The sequence below is a fragment of the Rhincodon typus genome, chromosome 19 (assembly GCF_021869965.1).
Source record: "Rhincodon typus isolate 14 chromosome 19, sRhiTyp1.1, whole genome shotgun sequence".
In the NCBI taxonomy this organism is placed as follows: Eukaryota; Metazoa; Chordata; class Chondrichthyes; order Orectolobiformes; family Rhincodontidae; genus Rhincodon; species Rhincodon typus.
Window position 1 is genome coordinate 51194685 of NC_063350.1, and position 25622 is coordinate 51220306.

A 25622-nucleotide genomic window follows, 5' to 3' on the forward strand; every position below is an offset into this window, starting at 1 on the left:
TGAAGGAAAAAACAGAGTTAACGTTTCAGGTCCAGTGACCCTTCCTTGGAACCGGACTCGAAACGTTATCTCTGTTTTTTCCTTCACCGATGCTGCCAGACCTGCTGAGCTTTTCCAGCAATTTCTGTTTTGTGTCCAGGATTTTAACTTAACCACAAATGGTTTTCATTAAAAAAATCTTGGCATCCAAGCTTGATGACAAATGGATGTAAAACTATAGTTAATAAATTCTTGTAACTTGAACCGATTTCTGCTCCATTTCATCACTGGTTGCAAATTAGCTTTGGTTTCTATAAAGTTCACCTCACAATTTTTTATTACCTATTTTCTGACATGGTACCTCATTATTGGAAGGGTTGAATGATCTACTGCTCTTAAAATTGTCCTCATTCTCTTTAAAGCACTATGTCTCATCATTAGTAATGCTACAGAAAATCTTCTTCTTAGGCACTCCCTTGTGTTTAAGGAGTTTAACTCCTGTTTCATGGATTCTGAGATGGTTGATACGTTTAATATGGAATCTGTAGACTCTGCTACATGCAGGACAGAGTTGGGTAAATGGATTGTTTGGAAGCTAGTGAAGTTGCTCCAAAGTCATGACTTTATGCATATTTGTGACAATGTCTCTCAATATGTTCAGTGCCTACCTGAATTAACCTCCTCCATTTTTGTCAGTCACAAGCCAAGGATTCCCATGAATCAGTGGGTGTGTTTGACCTCTTCAAGCATGATTTGAGGACATTCCTAAAGTGCTTCTACTGGGAATTTCAACAAATACTTGCATATTGTATATACACACTTCACCTTCTGACATTTGGTTATACTTTTATGTCAACATTTGTCAGGCTCATTGGCCTACTCCAGTTCCTATTTATTTTGGGTTATCAGTTTCTACACTAACAGTTATTCTGTTTTACACTGGTGGCTCATATTTAACCAGAAATACAACAATGTATAGGATGTTCAAAGAAGGATTTACGATGGGTCTAAAGTACCAGCTTAAGGTCTGAGTTCGGTGAAGATGTATACAAAAACAGAAATTACTGGAAAAGCTCAGCAGGTCTGGCAGCATCTGTGAAGAGAAATCAGACCCAAAACATTAAAGCTGATTTCTCTTCATAGATGCTGCCAGACCTTCCGAGCTTTTTCAGCGATTTCTGCTTTTGTTTCTGATTTACAGATTTTTTTGTTTTTTGTATGATATATATATAAAATTTCAGGCAAAATTGTAATAGAGAACTGAAATGAAATCAGAGAAGACTGGAAAACCTCAGCAGATCTGGTAGCATCAGTGGAGAGAGAAACAGATTTAACATTTTAGGTTGTGACTTTAATTAATGTGGGTGTTGCTGGCTGGCCAGCATTTCTTGCTCATCTCTAGTTGCGCTTTTGAAGGTGGTGGTGAGCTGCCTTCTTGAACCGCTGCAGTCCACCCACTGTGGGTTGACATACAATGCCATTAGGGAGGGAATTCCAGGATTTGGACCCAGCAACAGTGAAGGAACGGTGATACATTTCCAAGTCAGGATGGTGAGTAGCTTGGAGGGGAACGTGAAAGTGGTGGTGTTCCCATTATATATGCTGCCCTTGTCATAGGATCCCTCCAGTGTGGAAACAGGCCATTTGGCCCAACAAGTCCACACCGTCCCTCCAATGAGCATCCCACCCTGATTCATTCCCCTACTCCCTGCATTTCCCCATGTCTAACCAAACATCCCTGGAGACTATGGGCAATTTAGCATGGCCAATCCACCTAGCCTGCACATCTTTGGACTGTGGGAGGAAACCGGAGCACCCAGAGGAAACCCCCGCAGACACAGGGAGAACGTGCAAACTCCACACAGACAGTCGCCCGAGGGTGGAATTGAACCCGGGTCCCTGGCGCTGTGAGGCAGCAGTGCTAACCACTGAGCCATCATGCCACTGTGTCCTTCTAGATGGAAGTGGTCTTCGGTGAATTTCTGCAGTGCATCTTGTATATAGTACACATTGCTACTACTGACCATCGATGGTGGAGGGAGTGGATGGTTGTGGATGCAGTGCCAATCAAGTGGGTTGCTTTGTCCTGCATGGTGTCAAGCTTGTTGAGTGTTGTTGGGGTTGCACCCATCCAGGCAAGTGGGGAGTATTCCAGCGCCCTCCTGACTTGTGCCTTGTAGATGGTGGACAGGCTTCCAAGAGTCAGGAGGTGAGTTGCTCGCCATAGTACTCCAAGCTTCTGACCTGCTGTTGCAGCAACTGTGTTTATGTGGTGAGTCCAGTTGAGTTTCTGGTCAATGATAACTCCCAGGATGTTGTTAGTGGGGGATTCAGTGATGGTAACACCATTAAATGTCAAGGGACAGTAGTTAGATTGTGTCTTATTGGTGATGGTCATAGCCTCGCATTTGTGTGGTGTGAATGTTATTTCCCGCTTGTCAGCCCAAGCCTGGATATTGTCCAGATCTTGTTACATTTTGGCATTGAGTGTTTCAGTGTCTGAGGAATCACGAATGGTGCTGAACATTGTGCAATCATCGGTGAACATTCCCATTTCTGACCTTATGATGGAGGGAAGGTCATTGATGAAGCTGCTGAAGATGGTTGGGCCTAGGACACTACCCTGAGGAACTCCTGCAGAGATGTCCTGGAGCTGAAATGATTGACCTCCAACGATCATGAGTCAGGTATGACTCTAACCACCTGAGAATTTGCCCCCTGATACCCATTGATTCCAGTTTTGCTAGGGCTCCTTGATGCCACACTCGGTCGAGCAGCCTTGATGTCAAGGGCTGTCACTCTCATCTCACCTATGGAATTCAGCTGTTTTGTCCATGTTTGAACCAAGGCTGTACTGACGTCAGGAGTTGACTGGCCGTGGTGGAACCCAAACTGGGTATCACTGAGCAGGTCATTACTGAGCAGGTACTGCTTGATAGCACTGTTGATGACACCTTCCATCAATTTACTGATGATCGACAGTAGATTGATGGGGCAGTAATTGGCCAGGTTGGATTTGTCCTGCTTTTTGTGTACAGGATGTACTTGGGCAATTTTCAACGCTGTCGGGTAGATATCAGTGTTGTAACTGTACTGGAACAGCTTGGCTAGGGGAGCAGCAAGTTCTGGAGCACAAGTCTTCAGTACTATTGCAGTATCCAGTGCCTCCAACCTTTTATTGCTATCATGTGGAGTGAATCCGATTGGCTGAAGACTGGTATCTGTAATGCTGGGGACCACTGGAGAGGCCGAGACGGATCATCCATTCGACTCTTCTGGCTGAAAATTGCTATAAAGGCTTCAGCCTTATCTTTTGCACTGACGTGCTGAGCTCTTCCATCATTGAAATTGGGGATATTTGTGGAGCCTCCTCCTCCAGTGAATTGTTTATCATCCACCAGCATTCGTGACTGGATGCAGCAGGACTGCAGAGCTTAGATGTGCCTATCACTTGCTGCTTATGCTGTTTGGCAATGGAAACAGTCCCGTTTGGTGGCTTTACCAGGTTGACACCTCACCTTCAGCCTGGTGCTGCTCTTGGCATGCCCTCCTACACTCTCCATTGAACTAGGGTTTATCCCTTGGTTTGATGGTAATGGTTGAGTGGGGGAATATGTTGGGCCATGAGGTTACAAATTGTGCTGGAGTACAGTTCTGCTGCTGTTGATGGCCCACAGCGCCTCATGGATGCCCAGTCTGGAGTTGCTAGGTCTGTTCAACGTCTGTCCCATTTAGCACAATGATAATGCCACACAACACAATGGAAGTCATTCTCAATGTGGAGGCCAGACGTCGTCTCCACAAGGACTGTGTAGTGGTCCCTCCTACCGATACTGTCATGGACAGAAGCATCTGCAGATGGCAATTAGTGAGGATGAGGTCAAGTATGTTTTTCCCTCTTGTTGGTTTCCTCACCACCTGCCGCAGACCCAGTCCTTTAGGACCCGACCAGCTCGAGCTTGCATCAAAATACAGCGCAGTAAAACTTTGTTGAGTCAGGTATATTCCCAGAAACTAGTGAGATTGTATTTTGGAAGTTAAATCGAATGTACAGTCCACAAATTGTCACAACCCAGCCCGATTCACGAACAATGATGCGGGGAAATATTTCCCAATCACGCTCTCAAAAATATCACTTCTTCCTTTATCCGTTGCAATTTACGGGAATACATATAATCCGCGTTGATTCCAGGGTTTTTTTTTTAATGGATCGATGGAAAGTCCCTGCGGTACTCCAGGTGGAAGAAATGAGCAATGACTCCGACTGTGAACTGGAATTATGCGTAGAACTACAACTCCCATAGTGCACCGTGCACCACCGGAGGGGAAGGCGCCTGCGCATTGTGTGCTGCCGGTGTTTGTAGTCTCATGACGGGCCAGAAGCGCTTTACGGTGACGATGGAGAACTATAATTCCCAGGATGCGCGGCAAGCAGCTGCACATGCGCGCGGGGCCCTTTCTAGCCTGAAACGGCCGCCATCTTTCGGCTACAGAGGATATCGGGGAGACTGTTGGTCGGATTGCGCTTTGGGGGTGATGGTGAGTATCAGAGGCTGGCAGCAGTCCCAGGCGGTGGCCGTGCATCTGTGAATTCCTTAGGATGCGGCCCGAGCGCAGGTTGGACCAAAGAGCGCGTCGAAAGCTGGTTCTGATTGTGTTGGGGGTGGACGGAGTGAGGATGAAAACTGACCTCCCCCTCCCCCTCCCTCAGTGACAGGTGCATAGACCGAGCTCATCTGTAGAGGGTCTCCCTTTCCCCAGGCAGTGGGGGCGGCAGTAAGGAGAGTGGGAAGGGGGATTGAAAGGAGGGCATGATGAGCGAGGGGAAATGGGAGGTATGAGAGGAGTGGAGAGAGGACGTTCAGGGGATAGGGGGAGGGAAAGGTGAAGGGAAGGCGTCCTCGGGGGGTTGGAGGTGAGAGACCTCACCGAGGGATGGTTATGTGGAGGAGAGTGCAGATCCCTGATTGTGGAAGTGGGGAGAAGACAGCCCGTACCTGGTTTGGAGTTGGGGCAGGGGTAAGTAAAAAAGCCCCCCCCCCCCCCCCCCGACCCATGCACAGAGAACAAAGGGCCCTCACCAGCACCAGAAGGAGAGTGGGATATGGAGATGTGTGGTTGTGGTTAGGAGCCATCACCTGAGCCAACGGAGGTGGTTTGGGGGAGGAGAAGGTGTGTGTGGGGGGAAGGTGGTGGTGTTGGAATGTTGCTTCAGGGGCCTTTCCCTGAATTGAGGAGAAAGGTGGTGGGGCACTACATTGGCATGGGTGCAAGGCATGTTGTTCATGGTGGGACCCTGAACTGAGCTGCAAAGATGGGCTTTTGGCGCATCTAACTTAGGTCATAGAGGAGGCCTTTTGCAGTGCTAGTGTAAGCCAGGGAGGTGGAGGGAGGTTCTCACCTAGGCTGAGTGTAGCTTGGATAGTGACACATAGATAGCAAGAACTGCAGATGCTTGAATCAGAGACAACAGTGTGGAGCTGGAAGAACACAGCAGGTCAGGCAGCATCAGAGGAACAGGAAAGTTGACATTTCGGGTTGGGACCCTTCTTCAGAAATTCCTGACCGGAAATGTCAACTTTCCTGCTTCCCTGATGCTGCTGACCTGCTGTGTTCCTCCAGCTCCACACTGTGTTGTATTGGATAATGACATTGCTTGTTCACAAGCCACAATATACAAGGATGGGCTGTGTGGTAGTTGGACCTCTGTCAGTCTCCATATATTCACAAATGAAGCTGCTCAACGTTCTGCTTTTTATATTTGAATATAGTTGTAAGAAAAAGTGGAAAGTGCCAGTAGATTTAGTTTTGTATGGTGAGAATGAAAGATATCCTTCAATGCTGCAAATGTTTGTGGGTCTTATTAGATGCCTGCAAATAAAGAATTTGACTGGGTAGGAATAGGGGCTAATTGGTATTATGTCATACGGTTCCAGCTGCAAGTACTGTACAGATATAGAACAAGCCCCACATCCACACGTGCTTTTTCCTTCATGCTTCATTCATACTCTTTATGTGCAACTTAAAAAGTGATTTTTCTCTTATCACACTCTTTTATTGGATGATTAGCCAGTCAACTGTCTTCTGCAGCAAAGAGGGTGTTGACACTGCAGGTGATTCGCTGTGTGCAGTTAAAATCTGCAAAGTAACAAATCTTGCATACTCCAACTTTAATATATACTTTGCAGGATAATCAAAAAATTGTTGACAAGATGTACCATGTGCATGTAAGATGGTGTAGTGTCAGATACCTCAGTGTATATATATGGTGTATTGAATTGCAAAGATTCCCTTCCAAGAATCTGTAATTCTGCATACTGTTATGCAGTTTCATTTCTGAAAGGCATTTTAAGGATGGGCTCATGGAGTGTCTGCTATATGTGGTTTGTGTGATCATGAGACATTTTAATAATCGCAACCTTTCTGAAGATTATGATTTTGGTCCTAGGAAGAACATTAGAAAGATTGTTTATTACCATTTAGTTACTTCGTAAACACTATGCTAAAATGTGTTGTTTTTTTTAAAAGCCAGGCCATCTGAATGAATCCTAGTGGTAAAATTCCCTGCACTGAAGCACAATGCTGTAATAGGTTTACATTTTCCTGTGCTACTAACTGACAGGCGCATTGTGGAAGAAATTATTTTCCTTGCACTGTTTGGGAACCTAGGGTGTGTACTTAACCTCATTCCCTAGGAAAGGTTGCTCTTAAATATGTCTCGACTGGTAGTATGCTTCTAACCCAGGTGCTTTCAGCCTTTCTCAAGAACAGTTGAAATGAGAGATAATGGGATAATGAACAGCTGCAACCATCACTGCAAGTTGTTGCCTAGAAAAATGGGGAATAGCTGATGGTGACCAAGGATCAACGCTGTTTGGCTGTCAAGCCTGTGGACGTTTTACATGCCTTACAACTGGCAGGAATGCTCAACTGCTTGAAATGAAAACATCTTTTTGAAATCCCAAGCAGTGCAATTATGTTATTTCTGATCCTGCAAAATGATGCCAATTAGTAGAGGCTGGATTGCACAGCAGGTTTATTTTTGTTTCCAGCTTGATAATTTGCATTCAGTTCTAGATAAGACTGATAGAACCCTCAACATCAACAGACAGGACAGTTTATGACAAAATGAGTTTCAACAATCTTCCCCGTTTTTAGCACATAGGCCACTAAAATATCCCTTGCTCACCACTAATTAGCAATGATTGCAGTATCATTGCAGATGCCGCAGTATCATTGAAGATGCCACAGTATCATTCACGAATTGATGTATATAACGTGTTTTAAATAAGATCCACATGTAAGTCGAGTATTGGAAACGTTACCTGAACTGTGATACGTGTATTTTGAGTGTGATTGATGTTGGCAGAGAAATGTTGCATTTTCATTTTCTCAATATGCAGTAAAAAAATGCTTAAGAATGATTCTGTGGGTTAGAATTATCCCTTTTTGCATATCTGACCCTTTACACCCCTCCCCATTTCCATCACCTGACTATTGGCGGTACCTTCAGATTTCCGGGCCCCAAATTCTTGAATTCATGTTTTTAATATGTGTATCAGCATTCATTAAAACCCACTTCTATTGAGCCCATGATACTAATGTCATCTGTTGCTCAATATCAATTTTTGTATGATTACATTTCTGGGAAGCACCTAGGGATGTCCAGTTAATGTAAGTGCTATCTAATTGTACTGTTCTTTTACAACAATTTACAGTTAGATTTTAGTTTAGCTAAGAAGGCACTGAGCTAGGAGTAATGACAGTCTTTCTACTAAAAAAAAAGTTTAGAATTTTCAGGACATAGTTATGTTCTGAAAATGCATTGATTTAGCTAACATCACAAAGTAACATTACTGAATTATTTTCTTTTTCCTTGATTGAAGGAAGGATTGGAGAGGTGGTAGTGTGTTGGGAAAAAAATAATCAATAATTAGACCTCGAATGCACCAGAATTAACTACCAAAAACACAGGAAAAATAACTGGAATTTTTCTTCTGAATTGAAAGTTGCTGAGAGAATAGGGTACTAGAAATTCCACTGAAGAGTACAATTGAAAAAGGAAGTCTCCTGGGCAATCCCCACTTCTGCAAGCTTTAACACCATGTATTAGTTTACTGTTATTAACCGTGCTATGAAGGCATTCTTTGAAGTACGAAATGAAAATTCGTTCTTAGCCAGTGCTGATTTGTGGATGTTTTTCTTGGCTAATTTTGTCATTAGTCCTTCCTGTCTTCCAGCCCCTAGCTGCTATAAGAGCGTGGTTCTGTTGGTAACCCCTGGGGACTTTATCAGGCAGTGACAGCTGACAGACTTTTTCCCCCCAGTCTACGTTTTTTAAAAATTTTGTCCTTAGTATTTTGAGGTGCTGTGTAGCCATAACTGATCTTGTTCTTGCCATAAGCCCCTATAACTAGCATGTGCAAAAGCAAAGCTGCAGTTGCTAGAAATCTGAACACAAGGAAGGAATTGTTCGGAAATGGGGGAGGGAAAGGGGCTCAAATAAATAGAGAGAGGGGGAGGCGATGATAGAAGGTGGGTAGTGGAGCCGGACAGGTCAAGGAGGTGGGGATGAAGCCACCTTTGAGTGTAGGTAGGGAGTTGGTCAGTGAGGAGGGACAGTTCATCCACTTTACTAACACCTTCCACCCCAACCTTAAGTTCACCTGGACTGTCTCTGATACCTCTCTCTCCTTCCTGGACCTCTCTGTCTCCATCTCTGGTAACCACCTGGAAACTGATATCTATTTCAACCCACCGACTCCCACAGCTATCTAGACTACACCTCCTCTCACCCACCTTCCTGCAAGAATACTATCCCCTATTCCCAATTCCTTCGCCTCCACCGCATCTGCTCAAAATGAGGCGTTCCACTCCCGGACATGCCAGATGTCCTCGTCTTTCAAGGACCACAAGTTCCCCTCCACAGTGGTCAAAAATGCCCTCGACCACAACTCTTGTGTTTCCCGCACCTCAGCCCTCACACCCCCTCCCCCCAATAACAGCAAAGACAGAATTTCCCTTGTCGTCACGTATCACTCCATCAACCTCCAGATTCAATGCATCATTCTCTGCCACCTGCAATCTGACCCTACTACCAAGGATATATTTCCCTCCCCACCCTTATCTGCCTTCTGGAGGGACCGCTCTCTCCGCGACTCCCTCGTTCGCTCCACACTCCCCTCTAGCCCCACCACCCTTTGCACTTTTCTCTGCAACCACAGGAAGTGCTACATCTGCCCCTACGCCTCTCCCCGCACCTCCATCCCAGGCCCCAAGAAAACCTTCCACAGTAAACAGATGTTCACCTGCACATCCGCTAATGTGTTATATTGTATCCACTGTTCCCGATGTGGCCCCCTCTACATCGGGGAAACCAAGCGGAGGCTTGGAGATCGCTTTGTGGAGCATCTACGCTTGGTTCGTGATAAACGACAACGCTTCCCAGTCGCGAACCACTTCAGCTCCCCCTCCCACTCCTTGGACGACATGTCCATCCTGGGCCTTCTCCAGTGCCACAACAATGCCACCTGAAAACTGGAGGAACAGCACCCCATATTCTGCCTGGGAACCCTGCAGCCCAATGGTCTCAATGTGGACTTTACAAGCTTCAAATTCTCCCCACACCCGACCTCATCCCAAGACCAGCCCCACTCGTCCCTGCCTCCTTGCCCTGTCCGTCTTCTCTCCCACCTACCTGCCCCTCCCTCTTCACTGACCAATCCCCCATCCCAACTCCCTACCTACACTCACCTGTACTGGCTTCATCCCTGCCTCCTTGACCTGTCCGTCTTCTCTCCACCTGTCGGCTCCACTATCTACCTTCTTTCATCACCTCCCCCTCTCTCTATTTATTTCAGAACCCCCATCCCCTCCACCATTTCTGAAGAAGGGTCCAGACCTGAAACGTCAGCTTTCCTGCTCCTCTGAAGCTGCCTGGCCTGCTGTGTTCATCCAGCTCTACACCTTGTTATCTCAGATTCTCCAGCTTCGGCAGTTCCTACGATCTCTGAAGGAATTGTTCAGCTGTTTTAGCAGCGTCTGAGGAGATAGAAGCAGTTAACACTGCAAGACCTGTAACCTTTCATCAGTGCTAACAGAATTTGGGAATGTATGAGGATTTGAGCAAATGAAAGTGAAAAGTGAGAAGAATAAAAGAGAAGTATGAAAGTCAGATGAAGTAATTAAAGGAATAGGAGTGGTAGTAGGACTAGGAAAAAAGCGGAACTGTGCCTCAGGGAGGTCTGATCAGTGGGATCCTGAATATCTAATGTGTGGAAAGAAAGTGGAACCGACAGAAACAAATGAAACATGTGGGTGGAGTAGCGGGGAAGAGGTTATGATGTAAAATAGCTAAACTTGAATTGAGTCCTGAAGGCTAGTATGGTATTCAGTCAAAAGATGTCTTGCTGTTGCTCAAGCATGTGTTGGGGTTTATTGGAATACTTTGTGAAGCCAAAGCTAAAAATTGACCCCAGATACCAAACACACCCTCAGTATAAGATGCTCCACAATTTGAATCATCTTGATGAAATTCCCTCTGTGCCCCTTTAAAATGGTATAGGGGAGGTGCCAAATGGGTTACTATTGCATACCATTCTCTGCCACTCCAGTCTTCCTTGGGGTTACACCCTACATTCTGGTGACAGGGATCTGCAATGGAGGGCCCTTTGTAAGTGGCCCCTCCTCTTTCATTGGAGATATGGCTTGGAGAGTGTTGCACAAGTTCGTCCCATATAATAAAAGGATAAGGAGGTTCACTAAGTGTCAGGTCATGTAGTTTTTATGGCTTGGAGAAAATTGTGTGCTTTGTGTTTATGTTGAATTCTTTTGTTTGCAGCCCCCATTTGGTTTCTTAAAGGGGCTGGTTTTAAACTTATTGTTGCACTTCTGCATCACGCTCCTACTCTGGGCACCCTGTGTGGTGATGGTGGTAGGTAGGCGTGTTCAGATCAGACATTTTCCTCGTCGGCCTGCTTCTGAGGCCTAGCCAAATTGCCATCAGCAGATCCAGGCAACAGACTATAGAAGGAGTAGTAGTGCCAATTGTCTGTCCCACTTCCATGATAATGTCAACCCTTGAATGTCCCTTGAGAAGGAGCATTCATGTCTACTGGCACAATAAAGGCTTTCGTGGAATGGTGAGCACCACCAGGTCTGGGTACATCATCACCCCTAATAATGATGTTTTGATTTAATTTTGAGTTTCCATTGCCAATTCTGAATGTTTCTGTTGACTGTTTGATTTTGTTTTTATTATAGTGCTCCACCCACCTACAGTGCAAGCTAATTTGTTGAAGTTTTGTTTTGAATGAGTAGAAGGGTCAGACTGGAATCAGGATGGAATATTAAGGTGGCAGGTTAGTGAAAGTTCAGAATCATTTGCTGATAAAAACAGAATTGCACTACAAGTTCACCCAGTTTGTATTTGACTCACCTAACGTAGGTGAGTTCACCCTATGAGCGGTGAAGTCGATCTATGTTTCATCTTGAATTACTGTTTGGGGCCTTGAAAGGTGAGAAGTGAGGAATTAAAATGGCAAGTGTTGCAGTTCCTTGGTTTGCATAGAAAATTGCTGTATGGGAGGGATGTGGATTTGGTGATGGCTAAGGAATGGACCAGGGTAATGCAGTAGCAATGGTCACTTTAGAATGCTGAAGAGAGAGTCAAGTTGTGTTTGGTGACATCATGCTGGAGATGACAGAAGGTATTCTATTGAGCCTGTTGTTAAGGCCAAGAGGCCATTGGCTTATCAAGTCCACGCAGGCTCTCTGTACAGCAACAAAGTCAGTGTCACTCCCTCCTTGCTGTCGATGTAGCCCTTAATTTATTTCCTTTGAATACCAGTCCAGTTTTATGTGAAATTATTCATCTCTGTCGCCATCACCTTACATACACTCAGTTTCAGGTCATTACCGCTCAGAATGTAAAAAAAAAAAAAAATTTCTTCCTCACAACTTTGAATCCCCAAAACTTAATCCTTGTGTTATGAATGTGGCTGAAAAGTGAACTGTAATGATGACCATTTTGCAGAGTTTGAGGCAAGTTATCACACTCTTGTTGCCATACAACTAATATTGTGTAGTTTGCGATAGACCAGGAATAGAATGAAGCGTTTGTGACCACTGTGGCTTGTAGAGCAGTGTAAGCTCCTGTAGTGAGTAGTCAATTATGGGACCAGTCATTAACAACAGCATTTGATTGTATGTTTTTTTTTCTGTAACATTCTTCTCTTAAGGAATGCTTTTATGTGGCTCCATTAGACAATATATTAATAACCTGACTGAAGCATGATTCAGTTTGCTCATTTTTATTGAGTAAAGCATAGAATATTGTCTGGTAGGGCTCTTGTGGTGCAGTGGTATTGTCCATATGTCTGAGCCAGAGGGCCCAGGTTCAAATCCCACCTTCTGAGATATGTAATAACATTTCTGAACAGGTTGATTAGAAAATATCTGGAGTCCTATCTGGTTATTTTGTCTGGTGAATCATTGTAGCTCACAAGTCTACAGATTGCCAACAAAAATAATAGAGATACAAACAGAATATTTCTTCACTTTCTCAAGCACTAGATATCTTCATTTCGTATATGGATTACACACTACCTATATAAGTTGAGCCAGAGAGCCAAGAATTTGTCTACCTTTGCCTTTTTAAAATAAAATCAATGGTTACTCCCTCAACTATAACGTTTCATAATTTTCTGAAAGAATTGGGACTGTCTGAGACAAAAGCAGTTTTAAAGCGCTGCAGTAGCCATTTGGGCTGAATGGGGTCTGATTAATGGATGTGCAATTCCCCGATTTTTGTTTTCGCACAAGACCTGGACCAGCTCTCTCATGTTCTAAATTCAGATCAATTTTTCCCAAGGGATTTGCTTTCCTGCTAAAATCCCAACATTCTTGTAAAGTGTTTCTAGTAAGTAAAGCTCTTTGCTGGAAGAATTCCATTTATGTAGCATCATCTTAATGTAGAAAAAATGTTGGCGCTTAAGCATATGTCAAAAACGATGTTTGGTGAATTTATTTATACCCACAGCTGTATTACACAGGATTGAATATTTCCTAGTCATTGAAGGGGCTGTTGTGATAGTGTCTCTATCCCTGAGCCAGGAGGCTTGTGTTCGAGTCCCACATGTTCCAAAGGTATGTAATAACATCTCTCTACAGGTTGATTCGAAAATACCCAGTCATTGATAGAAACCTTTCTGAAATTGTTGCATTATTTTGCTGAATGTTACAATGTTACAACTACTCTATTGGTAACTCTCTTTCGGTAGTCATGTAGCAGTTTTGTGAGCTAGTCTTTGCTTCCCATTACAGAAAGGGGCTGCTTTGCAAACTTAAGCTTTAAAGATCAGGATCATTCAGTGCAAGTTAATTCAGTTATGGTAAGTTAACTACTGAAATTTATAAGGGTCTTTATCTATTTGGGTGGCATGCTGACGCAGTGGTTAGCACTGCTGCCTCGTGGTGCCAGGGACCCAAGTTCGAACCCAGCCTTGGGTGACTGACTGTGTGGAGTTTGCATGTTAGACAGTTGTAGAGATGTACAGCATGGAAACAGACCCTTCAGTTCAACTTGACCATGCAGACCGGATATCTTAAATTAATCATTTGCCAGCATTTGGCCCATATCCCTCTAAATCCTTCCTATACATGTACCCATCCAGATGCCTTTTTAAATGTTGTAATTGTACCAGCCTCTTCCACCTCCTCTGGCAGCTCATTCCATACACACACCACCCTCCCCATGACAAAGTTGCCTCTTAGGTCCTTTTAAATCTTTCCCCTCTCACCATATACCTATGGTATGGTTTTGGACTCCCCTATCCCAGGAAGAAGTCCTTGGCTATTCACCCTATCCATGCCCCCTAATGATTTTATAAACCTCTATAAGGTCACCTGGCAACCTCCAATGCTTCAGAGAAAATAGCCCCAGCCTATTTGGCCTCTCCCTATGGCTCAAACCCTCCAACCCTTATAAATCTTTACAGAACCCTTTCGAGCTTTACAACATCTTTCCTATAGCACAAAGACCAGAATTGAACATAGTATTTCAAAAGTGGCCTAACCAATGTTCTTTACAGCCGCAACATGACCTCCTAACTCCTAAACTTAATATATTGACCAATAAGGGCAAGCATACGAAACGCTGCCTTCACTATCCTGTCTACCTGCAACTCCACTTTCAAGGAACTATGAGCCTGCACTCCAAGATCTCTTTGTTCAGCAACACTCCCCTGAACCTGACCATTAAATGTAAAGCCCTGCCCTGATTTGCCTTACCAAAATGCAACATCTCACATTTATCTAAATCAAACCCCATTTGCCACTCCTCAGCCCATCTGATTAACGTTCCATTGTACTCTGAGGTAACCTCCTTCACTGTCCACTACAACACCAATTTTGGTGTAATCTGCAAATTTACTAACCATGCCTCCTATGTTCACATCCAAATCATTTATATAAATGACAAAGCAGTGGACCCAGCACCAATCTTTGCAGCACACCACTGGTCACAGGCCTCCAGTCTGAAATGCAACCCTCCACTACCATCCTCTGTCTCTTACCTTCGAGCCAATTTTGTATCCAAATGGCTGGCTCTCCCTGTATTCCATGTGATCTAACCTTGCTAACCAGTCTGCCATGCAGAACCTTGTTGAATGCCTTTCCGAAGTCCATATAGACAATGTCCACTGCTCTGCCTTCATCAATCTTCTTTGTCACTTCTAAAAACTCAAGCAAGTTAGTGAGACATGATTTCCCATGCACAAAACCATGTTGACTATCCATAATCAGTCCTCGCCTTTCCAAATTCATGTAAATCCTTTCCCTCGGAATCGCCTCCAGCAACTTACCCACCACTGATGTCAGGCTCACCAGTCTATAGTTCCCTGCGTTTTGCTTACCACCTTCCTTAAATAATGCTAACCTCCAGTCTTCCAGCGTTTCACCCATGGCTATCGATGATACAGATATCTCAGCGAGGGGCCCAGCAATCACTTCCTTAGCTTCCCACAAAGTTCTGATGTATACCTGATTAGGTCCCGGGGATTTATCCAACTTTGTGTTTTAAGACATCCAGCATGCCTGTTTAATATGGGCAGTTTTCAAGATATCACTTTATATTTTTCCCAAGTTCTCTAGATTTCATATCCTTCTCCACAAAAAACACTGACACGAAATACTCATTTAGTATCTCACCCATCTTCTGTGGTTCAACACACAGGTAGCCTTGCTGATCTTTAAGGGGCCCTCTTGTCTTCCTAGTTACTCTTTTGACCTTAATATATTTGTAGAATCTCTTTGGATTCTCCTTAACCCTGTTTGCCAAAGCTGCCTCATGTCCCCTTTTTGCCCTCCTGGTTTCCCTTTTGAGTATACTCCTACTGCCATTATACTCTTCAAGGGATCCATTTAAACCCAACTGCCTATACCTGACATATGCGGCCTCATTTTTCTTAACCAGAGCCTCAATTTCTCTAGTCATCCAGCATTCCCTACACCTGCCAGCCTTGCCGTCCACAAAAATGGACCCCATATCTGCATGTGTTTCTGCTGAATGCTCTGGTTTCCTCCCAAAGTCCAAAGATATGCAGGTTTGTGGATTGGCAGTGCTAAATTGTGCGTAGTGTGCAGAGATGTGCAGGCTAGGTGGGTTAGCCATAGTAAATGTGGGGTTACAGGAATAGGGTGCAGGTATGGGTTGGTGGGATGCCCTTTGGACATTTGGTGCAGACTCAATCGACTGAATGGCCTTTTAATGCACTGTAGGGATTCTATTGAGAGAGATGGAATTTCAAGATCAGAGCTCTGAAAGTAAGTGACCACTTGTATTATTGTGTGGCTATGCTCACACTGCTGTTCCTCTGAAAAAAATTAGTATTCACAAAAATAGCACTTCAATCAGAGTATGACCTGGGGGCAGTAACAATTATTTAAGTGTAACTTAGAACAAGTACTAGCAGTTTGATGAGTAAGGCAGTAAGTTGAGGAAGGAGGTGCTTTTTAGCCCAAGCTCTTGAGGGGCATGAGACATTCAAAAAAAGAGGAAAATTAGCTAAGGGTGAAGGAGTCACACTGGATGTGGAGTTCATAGAATGTTTTCAAGAGTTTCTTTTTTCTTAACTTATTCATTCATGGGACACTAGCAAAGTGAATAGCAAGTGTTTCTATGGCTATTTGAAAAGAAAAACAGTCAGTAGTCTTGGTGTTCCCAAGAGTGAGAATGGGGAGTTAATATTAAATGATAATGATGTGGCAAGGCAAAATGAATAAATATATTGCTTCTGTATTCACTATAGAGGATGCAAAAACCATTCCAATAATAACTGAAAGTCAAGAGTTAAAAGAAAAGAGGAACTTGGTGAAAATGCAGTCACTAAGGAAGTGATACTCAGAAAACTGATGGAGCTGTGAAATGACCAGTCACTTCATTATAGGGTCTTAGAAAGAGGTTACTAATGAAGTAATAATACATTAGTTAAGATGGAAGACATCATGTTCTATCAACGGCTTTGACGGCAGATGAAGGCTGCAGCAGTAAAGGGATCCCCAGTCGTCAAGCTTTCCTCGCCGCTGGAACTGGATCAAACTTCTGTCGAGAACTATGTATCTGCTGATGTGTAACAGTGTCCCATTGTTAAAAGATGTCCCAACCAAGTCATCTACCTAGATTGTTACAGAGATAGTAGGAACTGCCGATGCTAGAGAATCTGAGATAACAAAGTGTAGAGCTGGATGAACACAGCAGGCCGAGCAGGAAAGCTGATGTTTCGGGTCGAGACCCTTCTTCAGAAATCAAGGGTCTTGACCCGAAACATCAGCTTTCCTGCTCCTCTGATGCTGCTTGGCCTGCTGTGTTCATCCAGCTCTACACATTGTTATCTCATCGACCGAGATGGAAGTTTCTAGGTGGAGAATCATACTGTGTGATTGCTGATGATAGGTTGGTGTTAATTTTCCAAAATTCTCTAGTTTCTGGAAAGGGTTAATCAGACTGAAAAATAGCAAATATGATTCTTTAAATGAAGGAGGAAGGTAGAATTCTGATGAAGGGTCTAGGCCCGAAACATCAGCCTTTTTGCTCCTATGATGCTGCTTGGCCTGCTGTGTTCATCCAGCTCTGCACCTTGTTGTCTCGGATTCTCCAGCATCTGCAGTTCCTACTATCTCTGATACTATTTAGGCCAGATAGCTTGATGTCTTTCATGGAAGATGTTGGAATGCATCATTTAAGGAGCTTATAGCTTCAGACTCAGAAAAACCCAAGGTAATTGTAAAGAGACAGCATGATTTTATGAAAGGGAAATCGTGTTTAACCAATTTAGTGGAGTTTTTTGAAGGCATAACATGCACCATGATAAAGGGAGTCTGTAGATATAATGCAGCTGGATTTTCAGAATGCCTTTGACAAGGTGCCACCAAAGGTTATGGTGTGAAGAAGGATTGCATGAGTTAATGGTGTAGGGTGGCAACATGTTAACATGGATGAAGATTGACTGGCAGGGAAAAAAAGAGTCTGCGTAAATGAGTGTTTTTCAAATTGGTAGCATGTGCTGAGCTGGGCCCCCGCAGGGGTCTGTGTTGGCATCAGCATTTTGAAGTTTATATCAACAACTTATTTGAGGGGAAAGGTGGCATGGTCACTAATTTACAAATAACGCATTTTCCTGCCTATCTGTATGTTGTTTAAGAGGACGTGAGTATTCTGATGATTGTGGATAGGTTGTGACTGCGCAAAAGGTTTCGAAGATGGGGTATGAAATGGGGAGATGTGAAATTAATCAATTTGGCAGGAAGAATCAAACGGCTGTACGTTAACAACTGCAGAATTCCAAAGTGTATAGGGATCTTGGTATTGATCTAGTGCATGAGCCACAAAATGTTAGTGTGATTGCACAGCAAGAAACTAAGGCAGCTAGTGGAATGCTATCCTTTACTAAATGACAAATTGAACGTAAAATTAAGGATGTTGTGTTGCAGGTATGCAGAGCACTGGTGAGAGAATATCATGAACACTGCAATTTTGGTATCCTTATTTACAGAAGGATATATATGCATTGGAGGCAGTTGACAGGAGGTTTAGTAAGATTGGTACCACTTATCTTCTGAGGATAGATTGGTTGGACTGGGTTTGCATGCACTTGGATTTAGAAGAGTATGCAGTGACATGATTGAGATTTATTAAATTCTAGATGGTCTTGACAAGATGGGCATTGAAAGGATATTTTCTGTTGTGGTTAAGTCCAGAACTAAGGAACACTTTTAAAGTTGGTGGTCAATTAGGACCAAACTGAGGGGAATTTTTTTTCTGAAAGGGCTGTCGTACCTTGGAACTAACTGCCTCAAGGTCAAAGTGGGCTCATGGAATATTTTAAGGTGGGGTTGATAGATTCTTCTTACACAGGGAATCCAAGGTTATCGGGGTAATTTGGAATTTGGAGTTTAAAACACAAACAGATCAGTAATGATATTGAAGGGTGGAGCAGGCTCGAGGAGCTGAATGACCTACTGCTTTTAATTCATAAGTACATATGACAATTCTAAGCAGCTTGTAAACTGCATTGCTTAGATAAATCTATCCAGTTATCTTGCCGGTTGTTCTGCAGTGTATCATTAGCAATGGGTATCTTTGTTTCATTTCATATATTTTTAAATTAAGTGTGCTTTTTTCCCCCCTCAATGCTTCACTTTATTATCCAATAGTAGCAATGCAATACTGTTTAAATTTGTTCTGGTTATTACATTGCGTGATATACTGTGGCTGTATAATAACTGCAGTATTGTTCAATCGATTCTGTTTCAAAGGACAATATTATACTGTCAATAGCTATCTGAAGTCGCAAGTGCCAAGTGGCTGATCTGTCTCAGCCTTCTCATACGTACTAGTCTTCAGCCATTTCAATTCACTTTGTGATATCACGATATCATGATATGACTGCAGCATACTGTAAGGCCGCGGGCGTTGACAACATTCTGGCAATAGCACTGACGACATGTGCTCCAGAACCTGCTGCTCCCAAGCTGAGCTATTCCTGTACAACCACAACACTGGCATCTACCTGACAATGTAGGAAAATTGCGCTGACTTGTTCAGAACATAAAAAGGACAAATCCAACCCAGTCAATTACTGCCTATCAGTCTACTCTTAAGTATCAGTGATGTGATGGAAGGTGTCATCAACAGTACTATCAAGCAACACTTCTTTAGCAATAAACTTTGCACAGATGTCAGTTTGTGTTCTGCCAAGGCCACTGAAGCTCATGACCACATTATAGCCTTGACTCAAGTATGGATAGAAAATCTGAATTCCAGCAGTGAGGGTGACTGCTCTTGATGTTAATGCTGTATTTGACCATGTGAGACATCAAGGAGTCCTTGCAAAATTAGAGTCAATAGGAATTGGGGAGAAACTCTCTTCTGGTTGGAGTTATACGTAGAGTAAAGGAAAATGGTTGAGTTTGTTGGAGATCAGTATCTGTGCTCCAGGATAATCTGTAGGTATTCCTGAGAATCCTAGGCCCAGTCATCTTGAGCTGCTTCATCAATGACCATCCCTCTGTTGTAAGGTCAGAAGTATGGATGTTCACTGTACAATGTTCAGCACATATTGCAACTCCTCAGGCACTGAAGCAGTCTATGTCTAAATGCTGCAAGACCTGGACAAAATGCAGTTTTGAGCTGAAAAGTGACAAATTACATTTGCGCCCCATAAATGCCATGCAATGACCATATTCAACAAGATAGAATCCAACAATCACCCCTTGACATTCATGAACCCCCCACTTTGAACAACTGTATGTCACTATTCACCAGAACCTGAACTGGACTAGGTATGTGAATACTGTGGCTACAAGAGCAGTTCAATGACTAGGAATCGTGCATTGCGTAGCTCACCACCTGACTCTGCAAAGCCTGTCCGCCACCTGCAAGGCACAAGTCAGGAATGTGATGGACTACTTACTGACTTGTCTAGATGAGTGTGGCTGCATCAACATTCAAGCTTGGTATCATCCAGGACAAAGCAGTCTGCTGGATTGGTACTCCATCCACAAGTACTCATCTCTCCATCACTAACATTTGGCAGCAACTGTATGTACCATCCAGAAGGTGCACTGTAGAAATTCACCAAGGCGTCTTAGAAAACATCTTCTAAACCAATGGACGATACCATGTAGTAGGACCAGGAAAGCAAATATATGGGCACACCACCACTTGCAATCTTGACTTGGAAATATATCACAGTTCCTTCAATGTTGCTGGTCGGAATACTGAAACTCCTTCCCTGATGGCGTTTGGGAGTACCTGTGTCAAATGGTCTGCAACAATTGAAAGCGGCTCACTGCCACTTTTTCTCAAGGACAGCTGGAGATAGGCAATAAATGCTGGCCCAGCCAACAACACCTATATCCCATGAATGAATTTAAAAAAAAAAAAGTGCATTTGTTTAACTGTACACAATGGAATGTAGATGTTATAGTTTTATTCCTGAATGAACAGTATTATTGTGTGATGTGGATAAAATAATCTTTTTACGAAAGGTATTTTCCCCTACTCATTCATCTCTCCCTTTTCGTGTGTGTGTGTGTGGTGTTCTATGGGATTAATTTTCTTTGAAGGATAGCTCCTTGGAGTAAGATACCACACATCAACCTAGTATTGGCAGGCTTCTCAAATAGTCAGGAGTTTGCAGGCAAGTTCAATTCAATCTGTTCCCCATGTCTATTCAGGCATTGTCCTGTGAAGTTTGCTGTTAGCAAATGGGAACTGTAATTGTAGCCCAAACACAATTTTCCTGAATCATTTGTAGCATTCTGATGAACTGGAGTTTGGGCATGGATCTCTTGCAGCCAATTTGTCTTTGCTCGTTAAGCAGTACACCAAATCCTTGTGGATTGATGAAAATGTTTGTTTTTGATTTGAATATTATAAATTTCAAATAATGGAGTTCACTTTTCTCACCACATATTTCTATAGCCCTGCTCCACTGTATCACAAAACTGAAAGGGCCGAGACAATATAATTTATGTCTCTCAATTTTCACAAAACTTAGCGCATCACTTATTTACGTTTTGTAAATGTCACTTGTGGAGTGAGTAGAAATGTGATATGAATTCAGTTAGGAATCTTAGTAAATTTTTTTTGACCATTCCCTGTAATTCACTGGTGCATAAAATGACCGATTGCAGCAAGTCAGAAAATGAAAGTGGATGACGTTTCGGGCCGAGACCCATTTCTGAAGAAGGGTCTAGGCCCAAAATGTCAGCCTTCCTGCTCCTCTGATGCTGCTTGGCCTGCTGTGTTCATCCAGCTCTACACCTTGTATCTCAGATTTTCCAGCATTTGCAGTTCCTACTATCAATGAAAGTGGCTCTGTTTTGAGACTGTTATTTAACCAAGGAGAGTTGGAATTTTGCTTAAGCTCCCTGCCAATGGTGAGATTGGAAAATTAAATGCTGACAGACAGTACTTTGGTGATGGGCTGGTAAATAGGAAGCCAGATTGAGTGAGTGACATGAGGCTGTTTTTAGTATTCAAATGTTATACTCTAGGAAGTATGCAAGTCAATATGATGGTCTCTGCTTCATGCTGTTTACAACCCAGGCCAAGGATTTTGCTTAGAGGTTTTATCTGTTGTTTTCTTAGCTATGCATCACTTTACAGTGAAGAAATGAACATTACCTGGGTCTCTGGATTAATAATCTAGTGATAGTAGCATGAGGCCATCACGTCCCCATTTTTTAAGATGTGGAACAATGTACAGATTTGGGCATTTTATTATCTTTGTAATTTCTCTCAAAGCTTCAACATCTGCTTTGTCACCTGTACTTCTCAATGTTATAGTTCCCAACCAAAGGTACTTGAGGGCTAGTAAGAAGCCGTTCTTCTTCATCTGTGACTGATCTTTACAACTAAACCTGTTGTATCCCATGCAGTGGGAATATGTTTCCTCGGCATTGTTATTCCCTTTTATAGGCCTGAGCATGATAGGAAATTATACCAGCTCAGCTGCTGTTGTGGCTCAAAAGAAATGGTACTTCAAACTGTCCTGGTTTGGATGGCTTGAGATGATGGTGTAACCTCTAAGCCATTGGGCTGCCATACTATTTTTAAAAATATGTTTGTTTAAATGCTTGCTATTGGTATTGAGGATCTCTGGTTGGAGTACCAAAATAGTGGTGGTTAGGTTTGCTGAAGCTCCAACAGTGCAAACCAGGGGATTATAATGTTTGACTTGAGTTACCAATCTTGGTCAAACCCATTAAAGGAAGCCCTTGATCGGTGAGATAACATGGCTTCGAACTAAGGTAATTAATCCATTGACAGGAACAGCAGAGGTCAGGATTCAACTGGAGAAGTGGTGATAGAATGAAATCTTATCATACGTTTATTAGGTTTGCCATTTTTTTGTTCAACTCTAATTGACCATGAGAGTGATGGAAAACACCATCTTTCTTGCAACTGAGTGGCTTGCTAGCCTATTTCAGAGGGTAGTTAATAGTCAACCAACCAAACCAATGTAGATCTTTAGTCATAGACCAAACTGAAAAAGTACAGCAGATTTCTATCTCTAAATGTTTTTAATGAACCGGATTAGTTTTTTTTTGGCAACCTAAAAGTGTCATCGTCACCATTGACTCTGGCTTTTAATTAGTTATGTGCATTAAAATTTTTCCTGCTGCCATGTTGAGATTTCATCTTTTTCTAGATCCTCGACGTATAACAACCATTATGTTAAAGACAATATAAATACAAATAGTCTTGTTTTAATCATTCCTAAAGCAAAGACCTGATTTATTGTATGTTGTTTTGATCAAAATTCATGTGTTCTAGTATACAGCTGTTGCATCACAAAGTCAAAGGAAATTTTAAAACTTGAGTTTTGTTTTCATTCCTACTTGCTCATCATTGAGCAGAAAATGCTAACATCGGAGACTTAAGTGGAGCGGTAGTTAACTGGAGAGTAGAGGTCTCACTGCTTTGACTTGGTATCTTCTGTCAAATGAATGAATGGTTTCCAAAGTATTCCTGATGAGTTTCAAATTCCATTATGTTGCTGCCTCCGTACAAAGATATCAGATGATACTCTTTACACCACAACTGCCCACTTGTGAATCTGTGAATTAAATGACGATCTACTATTTGTCAAAGCCTTTTAGTTGATGAGTTTGGTTTGTTTTAGACTGTGCTTGATAGATAAGAGGTATTGAGCAAAATCAGATCAGTCACCCAACCATAGTACCTTTTGTATTTTACACTGTTGTACTGGAATAAAATATTAATTTAACTGGGGTTTTAAAGATGTGGCTAGGAGCATCACAAGGTTAAGGACTGGTGTTTACAATTGTAGTTAGTTTACAGTAGAGCTGAGTGTTTCCAGCAACTCAATAAAAACTTAATCATCACAACAACAGCTTAATTCATAGCTTTACAGTAACTTGTGCCTTGAATCTGTTTTGTATCAATACAGCAATGGATGTCTGAAAATACGACGTGGTCTTGAGACTATTTGGCGAGTTTCTAATGAGAAGACAAAATCATATTTATTTTGAGGGCTTTCCTTAAGTGTTTTCTCATTCTCATTCTCACCTGAAGACATTATAAAGCATTTGGACAAGCACAGAAGCAGAATTGCATTAACACCCGCTCCCCCCCCCCCCCCCCCGCTCCATCAGTGACTCCTACAACAGTGCCTTGTTTAGCTATTCACTACTTCTCCAGTCACCCTTTTTTTTATCTCCTACATTTGTTGATGGTAATTTTACTTAAGTCTGGAAAATCAAGCCTGGGAGAAATTAACCTGTGGATTGAAAGAGCACCTTCTCGACCTTTCCTTCCACTTTGTTTCAGGGTCAACTTTTTGTCTGATAGGTCAGTAAGTAAATTTTCATGTTGATTTGGGGCAGATTCGTCTGTCACCCTTGTGCATTTTGAGTGTTATTTCTCAATTAATACTGGATTTTGGTGAGAAAAAGAACATACAGCTCCTTTCCTTGAGTAGTTTACTAATTGTTACACAAAATAGTGTAACTCTCCTTCGAGAATTTAAGAGATCAACTCTACGACACATCAGTTGCTTCTTCAGCCATTATTTTGTCTTATCTGGTTTATGCTGTACTTTTCAGGTTGTGCATACTTAGATGCTTCTGAGCACTGAAATTCCTGAGATTGTCTAAAACCTTGTGTATCTTCCTGAAAGGCTCTATGGATATTCCAAAGTTTCTAGTCAATGCCACAAACTTTCTCCCATTTGGTGAGTGGAATCTGGCCACATACACTCAGCATAACATGCAAATGGCCCACAGGCCACAGTGTAACCTGCCTAGGGGTCCTATCCAGCCTGCCATCTGGGTTTCAAATGCAAAAAGTAAAGGTATAAGATTCTTTTAAGTAGACAGATGCTTGTATAATCAGAGGCAGTTTCTCTCCAGCATTTGTTACCGTAGGTTCACAACATGATTGTCGTTTACATTAAGGCTGCATTTGACCCAAGTGTGGCACCAAAGAGCCCCAGCAAAATGAAAGCAAATGAGAATCAAAGAGAAAACTTTCTGCTGGCTGGTTGGAGTTGTATCGAGCACAAAGGATGTTGGTCATCGTTGTTGGAGGTCAGCCATCTCAGCTACAGGACCTCTCTGCAAGTGTTCTTAAGGGTAAATATTTTCTAATCAACCTGTTGAGAAATGTTATTATGCACCTGTGAAGCAAATGGGGCTTGAACCCAGGCTGCCTCCAACTACTGTACCATGAGACCCCACTCATTGGAGGCAGGCTAGAGGGAATGTGTGCATCCAAGGGAGGTAGGGAGGGGATCCAGGGCGATATGCGCATGTGTGTTGTAGGGAGGGCGCGTGAGGGAGAAGAGTGGGTATGTGCCTGTGTGAGAATTGTGGAGGGAGAGGGTTTGTGCGCATGCGAGGGAGGGGAGATCAGATGGATGAGGAGGGAGTGGCTGTGTGCAAAGGTGACACTGTGTGTATGTGTGTGTTTATGTGAGATGTACGCGTATGCACGTACATACGCCTGGAGCAGAGAGGATGGTAGCAGTGGTGAAGGTTGTATGAGAGGGAGGGAGGAGATAGGGCAAGCATGGCCTATGTGTCCTCTTCTGATTGAAACTCCACCAGTTGAAATATTTCCAAAAAAAAATGGCTGGAAAAACTCAGCTGGTCTGGCAGCATCTGTGGAGCAAAAAGAGATTTATTGTTTTGAGTCCAGTGACCCTTCAGAGAAATATTTCCACATTGAGCACAGGAAAACACAAAATCAGAGGCGCAAACGATTTGCTTTCTGGGAAAATGCCCACTAAAGCTATTGCATGATGTGACTGTCCTACAATTGTAACTATCTTGAGATTCACTCCAGGCCATTTTCTGACAGTTAATTAAAAATTGCTGTATTGTCAGAATTCAGTTGAGAACATGAGGTGTATGGTTAAGATCTCTTAGCACTCTGGAAAGATATTCTCTGGTATCTTGGCTAACATATTTATCCATAGTCAACACCGTGTGGAGCTGGAGGAATACAGCAGGTCACGCAGCATCAGAGGAGTAGGAAAGTCGACATTTCAGGTCGGTCGCCAAGTGGGAAGGTGTTAGTCTCATAAAGCAGGAATCGTGGGTTTAACCCAAGATGG

General features: G+C 42.9%; 1 protein-coding gene across 3 annotated transcripts in view; it reads left to right on the forward strand.

Moving 5' to 3' along the window:
* Positions 1–4427: 4427 nt before the first annotated feature.
* The window catches only part of LOC125485425 (AP-1 complex subunit gamma-1-like), a 70401-nt gene continuing 49206 nt past the window's right edge, over positions 4428–25622 (forward strand). The window contains exons 1-3 of one of the 3 annotated variants that reach the window (XM_048608110.1): positions 4520–4596; positions 11242–11339; positions 13019–13125. In XM_048608110.1, coding sequence (XP_048464067.1) covers positions 13115–13125 — 11 coding nt within the window. In that variant the 5' untranslated portion in view covers positions 4520–4596; positions 11242–11339; positions 13019–13114. The other 2 variants (XM_048608109.1, XM_048608111.1) reach the window with 2 other exon arrangements.